The sequence below is a fragment of the Styela clava genome, chromosome 12, assembly GCF_964204865.1.
Source record: "Styela clava chromosome 12, kaStyClav1.hap1.2, whole genome shotgun sequence".
In the NCBI taxonomy this organism is placed as follows: Eukaryota; Metazoa; Chordata; class Ascidiacea; order Stolidobranchia; family Styelidae; genus Styela; species Styela clava.
The window spans coordinates 16,026,982-16,039,914 of record NC_135261.1 but is presented as its reverse complement, the minus strand read 5'-3'; the positions used below and the strand labels follow the sequence as shown (position 1 = coordinate 16,039,914).

Sequence of the window (12,933 nt, the reverse complement as noted above, 5' to 3'; positions counted from 1 at the left end):
TTTCCGAAAAGAAAGTTCTGTGACTCACTACTCCCCCAAAGTTGTTTCGAATTTCTTTATTCTGTAATATACTTATGCTTCGGTAACGGCGCTCTTTCATGACTGCCCTAGCTTTTGGTGGTAGCTATTTTATCAGAAATGTAAACAGGTTGTCTTATGGATTTAGTATTCAAAGTAACCATGGATTAGTACTTCACTTGGAATCACTGTCTCCCGTTTATAGAGAGTTAGCATCACACGCCATTTACTTTATATTTGATTAAAATAAATAAAAGTTCTACGTTTTTCCAAGAAGTAAATTATCGTTAAATATTATAATATTTATCACAAATAGTTTAACCTTGTGCTGCGGTTATTTGACCTTGAAAGTACCAGAATAGAATTGAATTTTAGTAATTCTTTCTTTGCACATCAAATATTTGAAGATAACGAACGAGTGTTTTATTATAATTTCTCGCAAATGACACACCTGACGGTAATTCAATACTGTTAGTTACAGTCTGCGACATGGGTCGGCAACCTTTTATCGCTCGCGGGCCAAAATTAAAGGTTGCAAGTCATTGGCGGGCCGCACATAAAAATCGAATGGATGACCGATGAATCACATTTTATCACACGGATCAGAAGTTAAATTTTAAGCAGCGCGCGAAGACTGACCATTTGAATATTTTTTGCGCCATTAAACCATTTGCACTCAGCATCAACTTCTCTGCGTTTTGTTGTCATTTGTCTAAATTATAATTAAATTATAGGCTCATTAAACGAGTAATTGTGAATTATTTAAATTTGTAAATATTTTTTATAACTTTGAGCAAACTTGACATCAAAACCGGTTGTTTTTGTTGTGAGCATGCCGCCCAAACATTCATATAACAAAAGCTTCACAAATACGTCATTTTTTAAAAATTTAGGCATTCATACAAGCTGGCAACACTACATACATGCCACTATAGCGACGCTTAATCGCCGCGTGTATCGCATCCTATCGAATAAAAAAGGATTTCCACGTCATAATAGTCCAACTGTCTATGTTCGAAATATCGGACCTCGCTTGCAGTTACTATTGTTAGCTAGACGAGGCGTGGTTTTTATTACGGTAGTGTTTGAGTAACAGTTGATTAAACAAATATGAGCACACCTGAAAACCGAAAACGTAAATACAGCGACGATAAATGAGTTTTTAATGATCAATGGACGACGCAGTTTTTGTTTATCGAGAGCAGGGATGGCCAATAACGAATAGTTCACTATTTCGAATACATTCGAAATTATTTTTTTCGAATATGAAATTTCGAATACTTTGAAAATAAAATCCACTAATTGAAGCTTATCTAAATGTATGTAGGAATTTCCATACAATAAGCAATGGAATAACTGCTATCTACAAGTTACAACCTAGCTATATTACCAGGCATTTCATATTTGCAGATTATTGCAGTATATATTTTATATACCATGAGTCATGTTAACAGAATTAAATTAGTACGACAATAGTGGTATCGATGATGGATTTGAATATTTGCGCAACACAAAATCACCCTAGTAAAACGCCCATACTTTTAAATACCAACCATTATCCAAATTATTTGTCGAAAAGCGGGATAAAGTATGAGGTATTTTTCCGACTTGTGACAATTTTTTCGTGAGTACAAAAATACGAATCAAAAATTAATTATATTTGGGAACTTTACCACACATTTTAAGTCCGCAGATCGCCGTTGTATGTTTGAGTAATAATACTTCTATTATTTCATAAATATGAAAATAGGAATCAAAAACTATTTATAATCGGGTAGTTTACCACACATTGTAAGTCCACAGATCGCCTTGTATTTTGTAAATACGAAAATAGGAATCAAAAATTAATATTAATCGCGAGTTTGCCACACAATTTATGTCCACAGATTGCCGTGATATTGTGCCTAATATGATTAGTTTTGATTCTTATTTTCGTACTCACGAAAAATTGTCACAAGTCGGAAAAAGAATTTATATTTTATCCCGCTCTTGGGAACTAATTTGTATAATGGTTGCCATTGGTTTGTATTTAAAAGTATGAACTTTTTACTAGGATGATTTTGTGCTGCGCAAAATATTCGAATCCATGACCGATACTACTACTTAATGCCTTACCGTGTATATTTAATTCTATTATCATAACTCAAATGTTGGTAAATCGGGCAGTTTACCACACATTTGAAGGCCACAGATAGCCGTTGCATTTTAGAATTATTAGTTTTATTATTTTGTAAACACGAATCCGAAATTAATTATAATTGGGCAGTTTACCACGTATTTCATGTCCACAAATACCCGTTGTATTTGGCATTAATACTTTCATTATTTTTTCAATATAAAAATAGGAATCAATATTTAATAATATCGGTCAGTTTACTACACATTTTATGTCCACAGATTTTCGATACAACCATGAGTTACGTTGAACAGAATTAAATTAATACGGCATGACATTTTAAATGCTGGTACCAGTCATGGGTTGGATTATTTTGCGCTATAAAAAATCATCCTGGAAAGGATCGATACTTTTAACTATCGTTATCAGAATTATTTGCCAGAAATTATTTTCTAATAAATCGACTTGTTTTTCCAACTTGTGACAATTTATTGGATATCGTAACAATTACGGCTATAAATACCGTATTTCCCGGCTAATAAGTCCACATGGCAAATAGGACGATGTCTATTTTTAGCACTTAAAAAAGGGGTTTTTCCATATAGGCCTCCAATAAGACGGGTAGAAAAATTCGCTAATAATTTTATATATTTAGAACCAGGTCATGTTAGTTTGGTAGAATCATACTCTCAGAATTAACTATTTTTAACAATTGAGCGGTAAATTTAAGTTGTAAAGCGGCAATCATTTTGGACAACCTATTAACCCGAATGTTGAAATAATTTTGGAATGTGATAAGTACTACACTGTACGTCCACGGGTTATTTCACAGCTGTGTTTTCCTGTCCCTGTCGTGTTTTGCTGAATCGGCAAAACGAAAGGGTCACAAATCACTTTATCTTGGTGGCCGTGTTCCTCTTTAAAGTAACGATAACCAGCCTGCGATTAAATATCATGATTGGCAGACCCTAAGACCCAAATATAAGGTTACACAAATCATGCTTGAGAAGACTCATGCGAATAATAAGCAGGCCACATAGAAATAAAAGAAACCTACTTTCTCAATTTTTCGACGTAATGGAAATGAATTTGTAAATTAAAAGCCTCGTACACGAATGTCGGCAATGTCCACCCACGCAAACGTGCAAATGTGTCGCAACACTATGCGACGTACGGTCGCACAGAATATAAACAATCAAAGTACCGATTTAAAAAGTCGTTTAAAAATTCCCGTAAAAAAAAACAAAAAAAAACGAAACACCACGTTTACGGCGAAAAGTGGCTACTATTCGGAATTATTCGAAAATCAGCCGAAAATTTCTCAAATTTCATCTAATCCCACCAGTTTGTTAGGACATTTGCTAGAAATAATCCGAAATATTTTATTATCCGATTGTATCGCGCTAAGAAAATCCTACATTTCTTTTGATGTAACAGCTGAAAAGAAACGTATATGTTTTATCACATTATGTTTTCCCTCATATCGTTTACCGCCACTCGAGTGTGGAAGCTTGATAAACGCGATTAAAATACATTAAATATAAATCTTAGGATAAAAACTTGATTGTCAATTAACATGCCCGGTAGATGACTTATTCGGTAACATTTCTCTTCAAGTATACGCGAAATATTTCTCTCTGAACGAAGTTTAAATTAAATTTCAATTAATAATTATCATTTTCTAAAGGTAGGTGACTGATTCTCTATCCAATCATGCGTAGTCGCAGCGCGAGAGTGCTGTTGAAAATTTTCGTCAAAATTGTTACGGATTTTCAGGTATATAAAATACGATCTATTTAAATTCGCGCATAATAGAAACTTAGGTCTTAGGCTATTCGGTAGAAAACTGAACTGGCAGGTTGGAGGAAATTACGCCGCACAGCATTTCGAGTGATGCCTGAAAAAGTCGCTTGTGCCAAACTCGAAACAAATGACGGCATATCCGTAAAAAAGTCGATCACGAAAAATTCATTTTCAATTTCCGTTCTGTAATTTCGAGTGCCGCATAAACGCGATAACAACGATTAAACAAACGTGTTTTTTGGTAAATGCTCTGTTTTTCCGAATCGCGTGAATCTGATTCGAATCGATTCGGGAAAGATGCGATTCGATTCGTAAATCCAAAAGTGGCATCCCTACTTTTGAGTCACTTAAAACTTACATTATGTTCAAATTCTTAAGTAAAGTATAACTTGATTGGTATATTGGTTTGTTAAAAACTTTGTGGCCCGCAATGAATTTCGTCATACGAGAGTGGCCCGCAACACAAAAAAGGTTGGGCAAGCGGCTTATATGTTTGTCTGTACTGAATTGAACATTGAACTTCAGTATTGTAGTATGTTGTAGGCTTTCTATTCGTGTAAAGAAAAGTGTGACAGTTATTGCGGGCCAAATGCCTACAATGTGTAGGGTAGTAGAATTAAGTATTGTGACGACATATCCACTGAAAAACACGAACAATATGAAGATGTGTGTGTATATATACATGTAGAAAAGTTTATGTTTGTTAATTAAAAACTTTACACTAAAAAATTCAACACACACATTGGATAATCACGCAAAGTTAGTGCTGTTGTTTTAAAAAAAGTGAATATTCATTGTGCGTTTTCTGTCTGTGTATATATCGCCGGAGACGCTAGAAATTCATATTGTGGTACATTGAAATGTTTTTTCAAATGCAATAATATTTTTATAATACAAAAATCAAATCGAATAAGGAATACATAGAATAAAACGTTTTCAAAATATCAGCTAGAACAGTCAAATTCTCCACCTCTACAGAAAGAGACACGCGGTGTATTTGAAAATAAATGGACAGAATACTGTACATATGAGTCAAAATATACACACAAACGTACAGTTAGAAAAACAATTGCAGTGGTAAATGTTTTTATTCTTAGTAACTATGCAACTGAATTAGCAGATATCACATTTGTCTCGCTTGTGCGGTTCCTCGACGACGCATCTGTGCTTAATTCGGTGGATTGTCCTTCAGTGGAATTCACACGCCATGGCATGAGTCTTACTTTCCAATCAGGAAACGAGAAAATCATACACATTGCGTTAATAACAATGTTGACGTCATAAATAAATGTTGACATAGTCACAATTTCTCTTTTCAAAATCAAAATAATTAGCGCGAACGCTATGTCCGTCGCAACACATATAGCAGATGTTATCGTTGCTCTCTGTATGAGGGGTATGATCGGGTTCTTTTTCTTATCTCCTCCAGTAGAACCGGAACGTACGCTCATGTTGTGTTTTACAAGTGGATAAACGAAGAGAGTGAGAAGACATATCTGAAAAAATGTGGTGCATCCTATAAGAATAATCCAACGTATTGACGTAAGCTTGCTTTTCTGGACGACGCATCCGTTTGGCACGCCCACGTACCGCCCAACTGCGAAGAATAGAATTGCCGTTGATCCCATTCCAGTGACAATGAGAATACACATTGTCCAGCTTATAACCCTGATAAGTTTTGAACTGAGATGCTTCAATCTTGGATGCTGGTAGAAGGTTCGTTGACGGAGCCATAATACCAGATATACCGCAATCAGCGAAAGAGCATAAGCCGCTAACTTGAATTTAATGGACAAGTCACACCCGAGATCAGTATTGTTGCCAAAAATAAGGCGAAAATCGACACCAGCACGCAAAAATGCGCAAATAGCGCCAATAGCACACATAGCATTGAGAATGAAAGCATGCTTATCTTGTACATTTGCTTTGCCACTGTGACTATTTGATCCTGTGCTGCTTGATCGTCGTTTCTCCGAGCTCTTTTTTGTCTTTCCCGACTTAAGAGCACAGTATGCAACTTGTGTGATAGCCACATATAAAGAGAATAGTCCCAAAGGTGCGCTCAGTCCTGCACATATCAGCCATTCCAATCCATAGTTAAAAGTGTCATTTGAAGAGAGTACATCTGGATATTTTGTTACATTCACTGAGGCAGTAAATGCCGTGGATGACATATTTTTCGACGTTATATTTATGTGCGCTAATTGAATATAAGTCTGGAAAAAAAAATGTTGAGAGATGTTAGGTTTGACCCTTGCACGGTTAGGACGGTTGTGACCTCTGAGCAACAGGATTTCCCCATCTTGTGTAAATTAAATATTCGTTTGCTGCAATTTTATTAATAGCAAGTCACGTAAGAAACCTAATGTCTCCACTTACTATATCTCAATGTGTCAATCGTACTTGTTTCACATGCGACTCTAATAAATCCTGAATGTATATAATCTGTATTTTATCTCAAACCTTAATGATTTTCAATGAAAATACACGGATTTAATTGTTTATATCCATTTATATCAACATTGACTCGTCATGGGATTCCAAAATTATATTTTCTCTGTAATTTTATTAAGACGTTTATTAAGTTTAAGGTGCGGTAAAATTAATAACTATAAGTCGACTCCAGAATGCAAAATTACAAAACTATAAGTGTAAAACTCATTCGAATATATTATTATACTTTTTTTTACACTTTCTTTATTTACTAATTTCTTTAAATATCTTAATCGGATGCCACACGTCTCATGGAAGCTCCACTGCTAAATGTTAGATGTAAGATTTGGTTGAATATTATATATTGTTCCTTTTTGCAGCAGCAGCATCATCTTGTTTCGACGTGATAGAAAGCATTGAGTCATAAGAACGATCGGTTGCGAGCAAGTTGATCATGTTATTAAGGAGAGTGCTTAAAAACCCGATTGACTTCTTATAAATGGCAAAAATGTTTGGTGGGGTATAAAAAAAAGGATTGCTTCTTGAATTGCTTTCGCAAATTACAAAGTACGCAACATATGTATGATCACAATTGGTAAAAAATTTTAACGAATGATTATTGAAAATTTTATTGTCCACTTCAAAAAGTTGGTTTAGAATCAATTTTATTTCCAATATAAATCGCTATATAAAATAAGATGTTATACCCAACACTTCCTCCATGGTCTAATAAATTAGATAAGCAGTGCCAAATCAGAAATTTTTCAAATATAGTAGCATATTATTCAGCATTTGATGCATGTAGAAACAGGGGCGTAGCAAGGAGGGCAGGGGGGGGGGGGGGACTTGCCACGCGCCGAATAAGCGCACAAGACTTTATGGCTTCGGATGCCGCGAAAACGAGGTAATGTTTACGACGACGCCTGAAAATCTGTCTGATCGAGAAAGTGTCAGAGCGGATGCGAAATTACGTCACTCTTTGCATCTTACCGATTGGCCAATGTCTCGAAGTAAACAAGGAAGTCGATGCTCGGGGAAACATCCATTCAGTCCGCAATTTCCATTTGAAGCCCTTGTTCCTGGCGAATCCTGACATATTCAATTTCGATTTCTAAAATCATTTTTAGAACATCAGTTCTCTTAGAAACTCGCTTTTTGTGCTTTTTGTGTAACAGACCACCTGTTAAAGTGAAATTTCCGCGCTCCGGAAGTATGTGTACCAAGATGGCGCACAACTTGAACCCTGACTGGGTACTCATACTATGTTCAGGTTGTGCGCCAATATTAAACATACTTCTGGAGCACTTGAATTTCAGAACCCCCCTCTTTGAAAATTACTGGCTACGCCGCTGTGTAGAACCATATTAGAATCATAATGCACATAAATATATACACCGTACATATAAAAAAAGTTTGAGACACTATACTTCCAACCAGCCAATAGGACGTGTTTGGCAGTTGTCTCTATGGTCGCAATCGGGAATATTAAAGGGTAGTTAGACCATATCAGCCATCGGTTCATACCCTCACCACTGACTACGCCCCTGATTGTCTATTTAACAAATATTAATACGAGAAGACTTATCGATCGAAAGTTAGGGGATCCCCCAAAAAGCGCTTTTACTCCATAGTGACACCTGTGTCCCATCACTAATTAAATCATAACTCGCTAATTATAAGACATAATTCATCCAAAATCAATAGGATTCTGGTACGACATATGATGAATGCACATGCAAAATCTGGAGCAGATTCAATTTCTCTTTCGTGAGATATCGCGTACATCTAACAGACAGACAGACAAATACCTATCAACATACTTACCGATTAAAATCGATAAGTAATAAGCTCAAACATTACAGATCTATCGAACCAGCTCTGAATTTAATATATCAATATAATTCAGTCTCAAATGAAATGCTTCCGAGTTAAGTTCGAAGAATTTAGTCAAGGATTTATACACGGCCCCTTTTTTTTACCACCACAGAGTAATTTTGTAATATCAAATTATTCATAAACGCACAACAACAAAACAAAATTAGTATATATTGAATTCTCCACAGGCAGTTCATACGTCACTGATATTCGGATTATTTCTTATGATTTTTTTTATACAACTATGATATATTTGGAGGCGGAACTAAGTAGCAGGTATAATTTGTTCCAGGCTGCTACCACGAAAAACAATCGCACGTTCACTATTTTATCGTTAAATTCAATTCGTTCGACTTTTAGATTTAGCCAACAAAATATTATTGTGATTCATTTGTTCTCTTTCATGTGACGCTATAGTATATACGTTATGATTTGTTATCCTACGACTTTACTTCGTCTTCGGAGGCGTTCAGATATTTCGTAAAAATTTTTCAAAAACTTCTCAATGATATTTTTTTCGCTATATCATATTATGTTACCGCATATGTATGCTAAATTAATTATGTCTCAAATTTTCTTCTGAGTGATTACCCAAAATCAATTTGGCATGCGAGTCACAGTGTATGATTAACATTTTGCAAATATGGTACTTAGTTTCGCATCTGGAAAGCAAGCATGCATTCAAGTTTATCTTCTTTATCTCTACATAATACGAAATTCGATGACCGAAAAGTAGTTTCGGCAGTGTTTCCAAACACCCATAAGCACAGTGAGTAATAATAAATACTTTCGGCGGATAAATACGTGCGTTTGAGAGACTTCCTTTCTGAAATGCGTATTTATGTTCTATTGTCCAGACTACATACATTTCATCATCTATCTCGCCTGTTTTCATTGCGTACTAAACTTACAAATTGGTAATTAAGTTATAATATTAACGTATTGGTTTATATGGCCAGAATATTTCTGAACACAAAGCGTTTATTTGAATCGTTTTGCTGAGATTTTGCTTTGGTTGTCGGCGTGATTGTTGTTGCTACAACATCTTTTATACGCAATAATGTGACAAGTCCATGTCAAATTTGTAGTAGTTAAAGATGACCGAGTTAATTTTATTTTTGTTTCCAAATTTCTTCTAAGTCGATAAGACCCGATATTTCACCAACAATATAACCTTGGTCATATTAATTGAAAAAGAAACATTTTTATGCCATATCGTTTGAACGCCTCCGTATTGCTTACCCACCGATCTTTGAAGAAAACTGCGTGCTCCCAGATCATGCCGTTTACGACATTCGTGTCCATATATTTTAGCATTTCTCTCTTGCCTTAATTTATAATTTAATTCACGGTAAAATATATTCGCATGTTTATTCTATTAGCAAAAATCCCTACTAATATTCCGCATACTCTTGATAGAAAGTAAAAAAAAAAATTGAAAAATAGAATTGATAAATGAAAATAAATTATATAAAAACATTGATAGTTGTTCACTTTCTAGGTCTGAATTCTTGAAATTGACTCATTTAAGTGTAACGGCTACTTGTTTCATAAAGATATGTAAAACAACGCAAGCTGCATGCGACATATTAGTCATAGCATGAAATTTTCAATAGAATGACTATTCCAGATTACCAAAAACATTGTAAGAGCGAAACCAACTTCGACGTAATCTGGCTGCATTAAGCGTTTCTTCTAAATGAATAGTGAATCTTAGTTCGCTTGTATATCTACTATCGAACGCTCTCAACAATGCTAAATAAGTTTATCATCAATCTAGGCTCGAGCTAATTGCCTGTAATATAGCCCTATTACCGCATCCACGACGACATGAAATGGATCAGTAAACATATAATGATACTTTAATAACTATGTTGTTCGTATTGTTATGTTTTGAAAGACAAAAGAAATCCCCGCCACATTAATCTAAAATATCGCTGTAGACTAAAAGTATAATTATTTTTAAATGAATGGCGTAATATAACCCTGACATTTATGGAAATGTGAAAGTCACATTATTTACTCCAAAACTTTAAAAAGCTAATTTTTTCATTCACAAAAGGGTATTTCCGAATTAGGTGAACCAATATGGCGGACACCGAAACGTAGTATGTATACCGGGTTAGGGATAGGCCATAATTTTGGATACAAATACTACAGGAGTCACTTGGTTGGTCCCCGAATAGAACTAAGATGAGGAAAATTGGAATAAAATTATGGCCTAACCCTAACCTGGTGCACATATTACGTTTCGGTGTCCGCCATCTTGGTTCACATATTTCGAGAGCGCCACAAAATATGGGTCTTCATAGAGTCCGAAATACTTTTTTTGAGACATAAATAGATATTAATTATGCATAATGCTAATAGGTGATAAAAGCTCTGGGTGATGCTAGATATAAAACTTTGGGCAATATTCATAAGAAGTAAGGTGAAGACAGTAAAGTTATTCGTGCATCCTTTTTTTTACAACTTTCATATACAAAAATGAGTTGTTAAAATTTAATATGACGTAATCAAATAGTGCTTTTGCAGTTTTGTATTTTATCGCTAATCGCAATCTTTCCAATCTCTTTGATATAGCGATATTATATAACGATTCACTGATATGTTATCTTCTGTCTAATAAATAATATTAAATCGGCGTTTATTTGAGAAAGTTTCAGTTTTGGAACCCGTAAAAATAATAGCTATTTCATCTCAATTATGTATTTTATTAACTGTTATTCAATGATTTTTTTTATTAATCACAAATTTTTATAGTTTCTTAGCAAACTTTTCTGATGTACTGTTCTTGTTACAAAAGTATTTGGGAATGTTTATATTAATTAAGTACAAATAACATCGGCATTTCGATTTACTTCTTTACTTGAATATTAGTTTGATTTTTTAAATACGATATTAGATTATATATATAATTAGACAGAATAGTCGTGATTTGGTTTATTTAGTCGCATATGAAAATCAATGTTTTAACTTACTACAAGTAAGTAGTCGCAAAACCTATTCTCCGCAGCCCTTTCTGCAGTTACAATAGTTCAATTTGGAATCAGAATGCAGAAACCTATGAACAACGGCTACAGTCGATCAAATGCATTTAGCATCACGCTTTGAAATGTTTTGTTAAGGGTTGCTAGGCAAATGATGTCATTGACCGTATATTGTTATCACTTATACAAGTTGTGTTGCGCTTTCGTCGGCAGTTATGGCTTAACATTTGCGAAGTATCATGCGCCAAGGCATAAGTCCTATTTTTCCGATCAATCGATTAATGAATTCAATATATGACATAGGTATTGCTGAAAAGCAATGTATAATGCAATGACACCGATTGTTACACTCAATACTATACTTTCCTGCTACTAAGGATTCCCCGTAAGTGCGGTTTAAACCAGGCAAAGTCAATGCCTCCATTGTTTCCAAAAGCAAGAAATTTTGTAATCATTACTTCTATTATAAAATATCACAAGATATAATAATCAAATGAGAAATTTCTAAAATATCAAATCAGAACTCAAAGCTACTTTTAACCTCTGGTGTCACATTCTGAATACTTCCAAATTAACTATAACTGCACACAGTAATTCTTGTACAAATAGAGTATTTTTAGAATACTGTTCTTACTACTACTGCTTAAATTTTCACATTTTTATGTGGTGTTTGAATATCTAAAAAAATTCTTTATACAATCAGTCACTTAGATGTAGAAATACGGTAGGTTATTTGAGACAACAATCTCTTTGTTTTGTTAAGAGCAATCTCATTTCTTACATATTCTTAGTTAATTTCTTCACAAACCAATTATGCTGCAGGATAATCCCTATGTCAGTTACCGACCAGCCGTACTTTTTGACTGCTGTAGTGCATTCGATATAAATTTGCCGTATGAATATAACTGCATTTGCCAAATAAACTAGTGAAATAAACAAGCAAGGAGTCAAAGAGAAATACCCACAAACTAAATTGCAAAATAAACTCAAATCATGTTTATCATGTGTGTGGTTTGATTATTTTCGAATGTAGTTTGATTGGGCACTGAGGAAATGATCCAAATTTCCTTGTATGTAGGCTGTCTGATGGATTGTGATGTGTGGTATGAAATATACATATACAACCAGCCAATTCACAGACAAATTTCAACATCGAATCATTCCAAATCCTCTTATGGGGAACCTCACAAAAATCTATTCAAAAAATGACACTGACCAACTCACCTTCATAAATCGAGTTATTGCACTCGACTGGACATTCTCTATTCAATCAAAATGAACTAAGCTAAAATAAAATTTTGGAAGAAGGTAACTCACAAGGATATTGGATAATATATCTTTATTTTCATATATATGCATGCAATGTTCGTTGTCAATGTTAGGTAAATCAAATTCACTGGCGATTGCAATATAGTGTATTTTTGATCAAATAATAGTAATAACGAGAATATCGGTCAGAGACCGAAGACTTATCGATCGAAAGTTATGGGATCCCCCAAAACAGCGCTCTCACTCCATAGTGACACTTGTGTCCCATCACTAATTAATTAATAACTCGCTAATTATACGACATAATTTGCCCAAAATCAATAGACTTCTGGGCCGAGATAAGATGAATGCACATGCAAAATCTGGAGCAGATTCAATCTCGCTTTCGTGAGATATCGCGTGCATCTAACAGACAAACAGACATACAGA

General features: G+C 34.5%; 1 protein-coding gene across 1 annotated transcript; it reads right to left on the bottom strand.

The window, feature by feature from the left end:
* Window positions 1-4,809: 4,809 nt before the first annotated feature.
* On the bottom strand, window positions 4,810-6,149 carry LOC120329660 (uncharacterized). Its single transcript, XM_039396382.2, has one exon. It carries the CDS (start codon window positions 6,109-6,111, stop codon window positions 5,038-5,040), a length of 1,074 nt encoding a protein of 357 aa, XP_039252316.2. The 5' UTR covers window positions 6,112-6,149; the 3' UTR covers window positions 4,810-5,037.
* Between the last annotated feature and the right edge of the window lie 6,784 nt (window positions 6,150-12,933).

Coding starts and splice junctions, on each gene's coding strand:
- LOC120329660 (XM_039396382.2), bottom strand. CDS start 6,111: ATGTCATCCACGGCATTTACTGCCTCAGTGAATGTAACAAAATATCCA.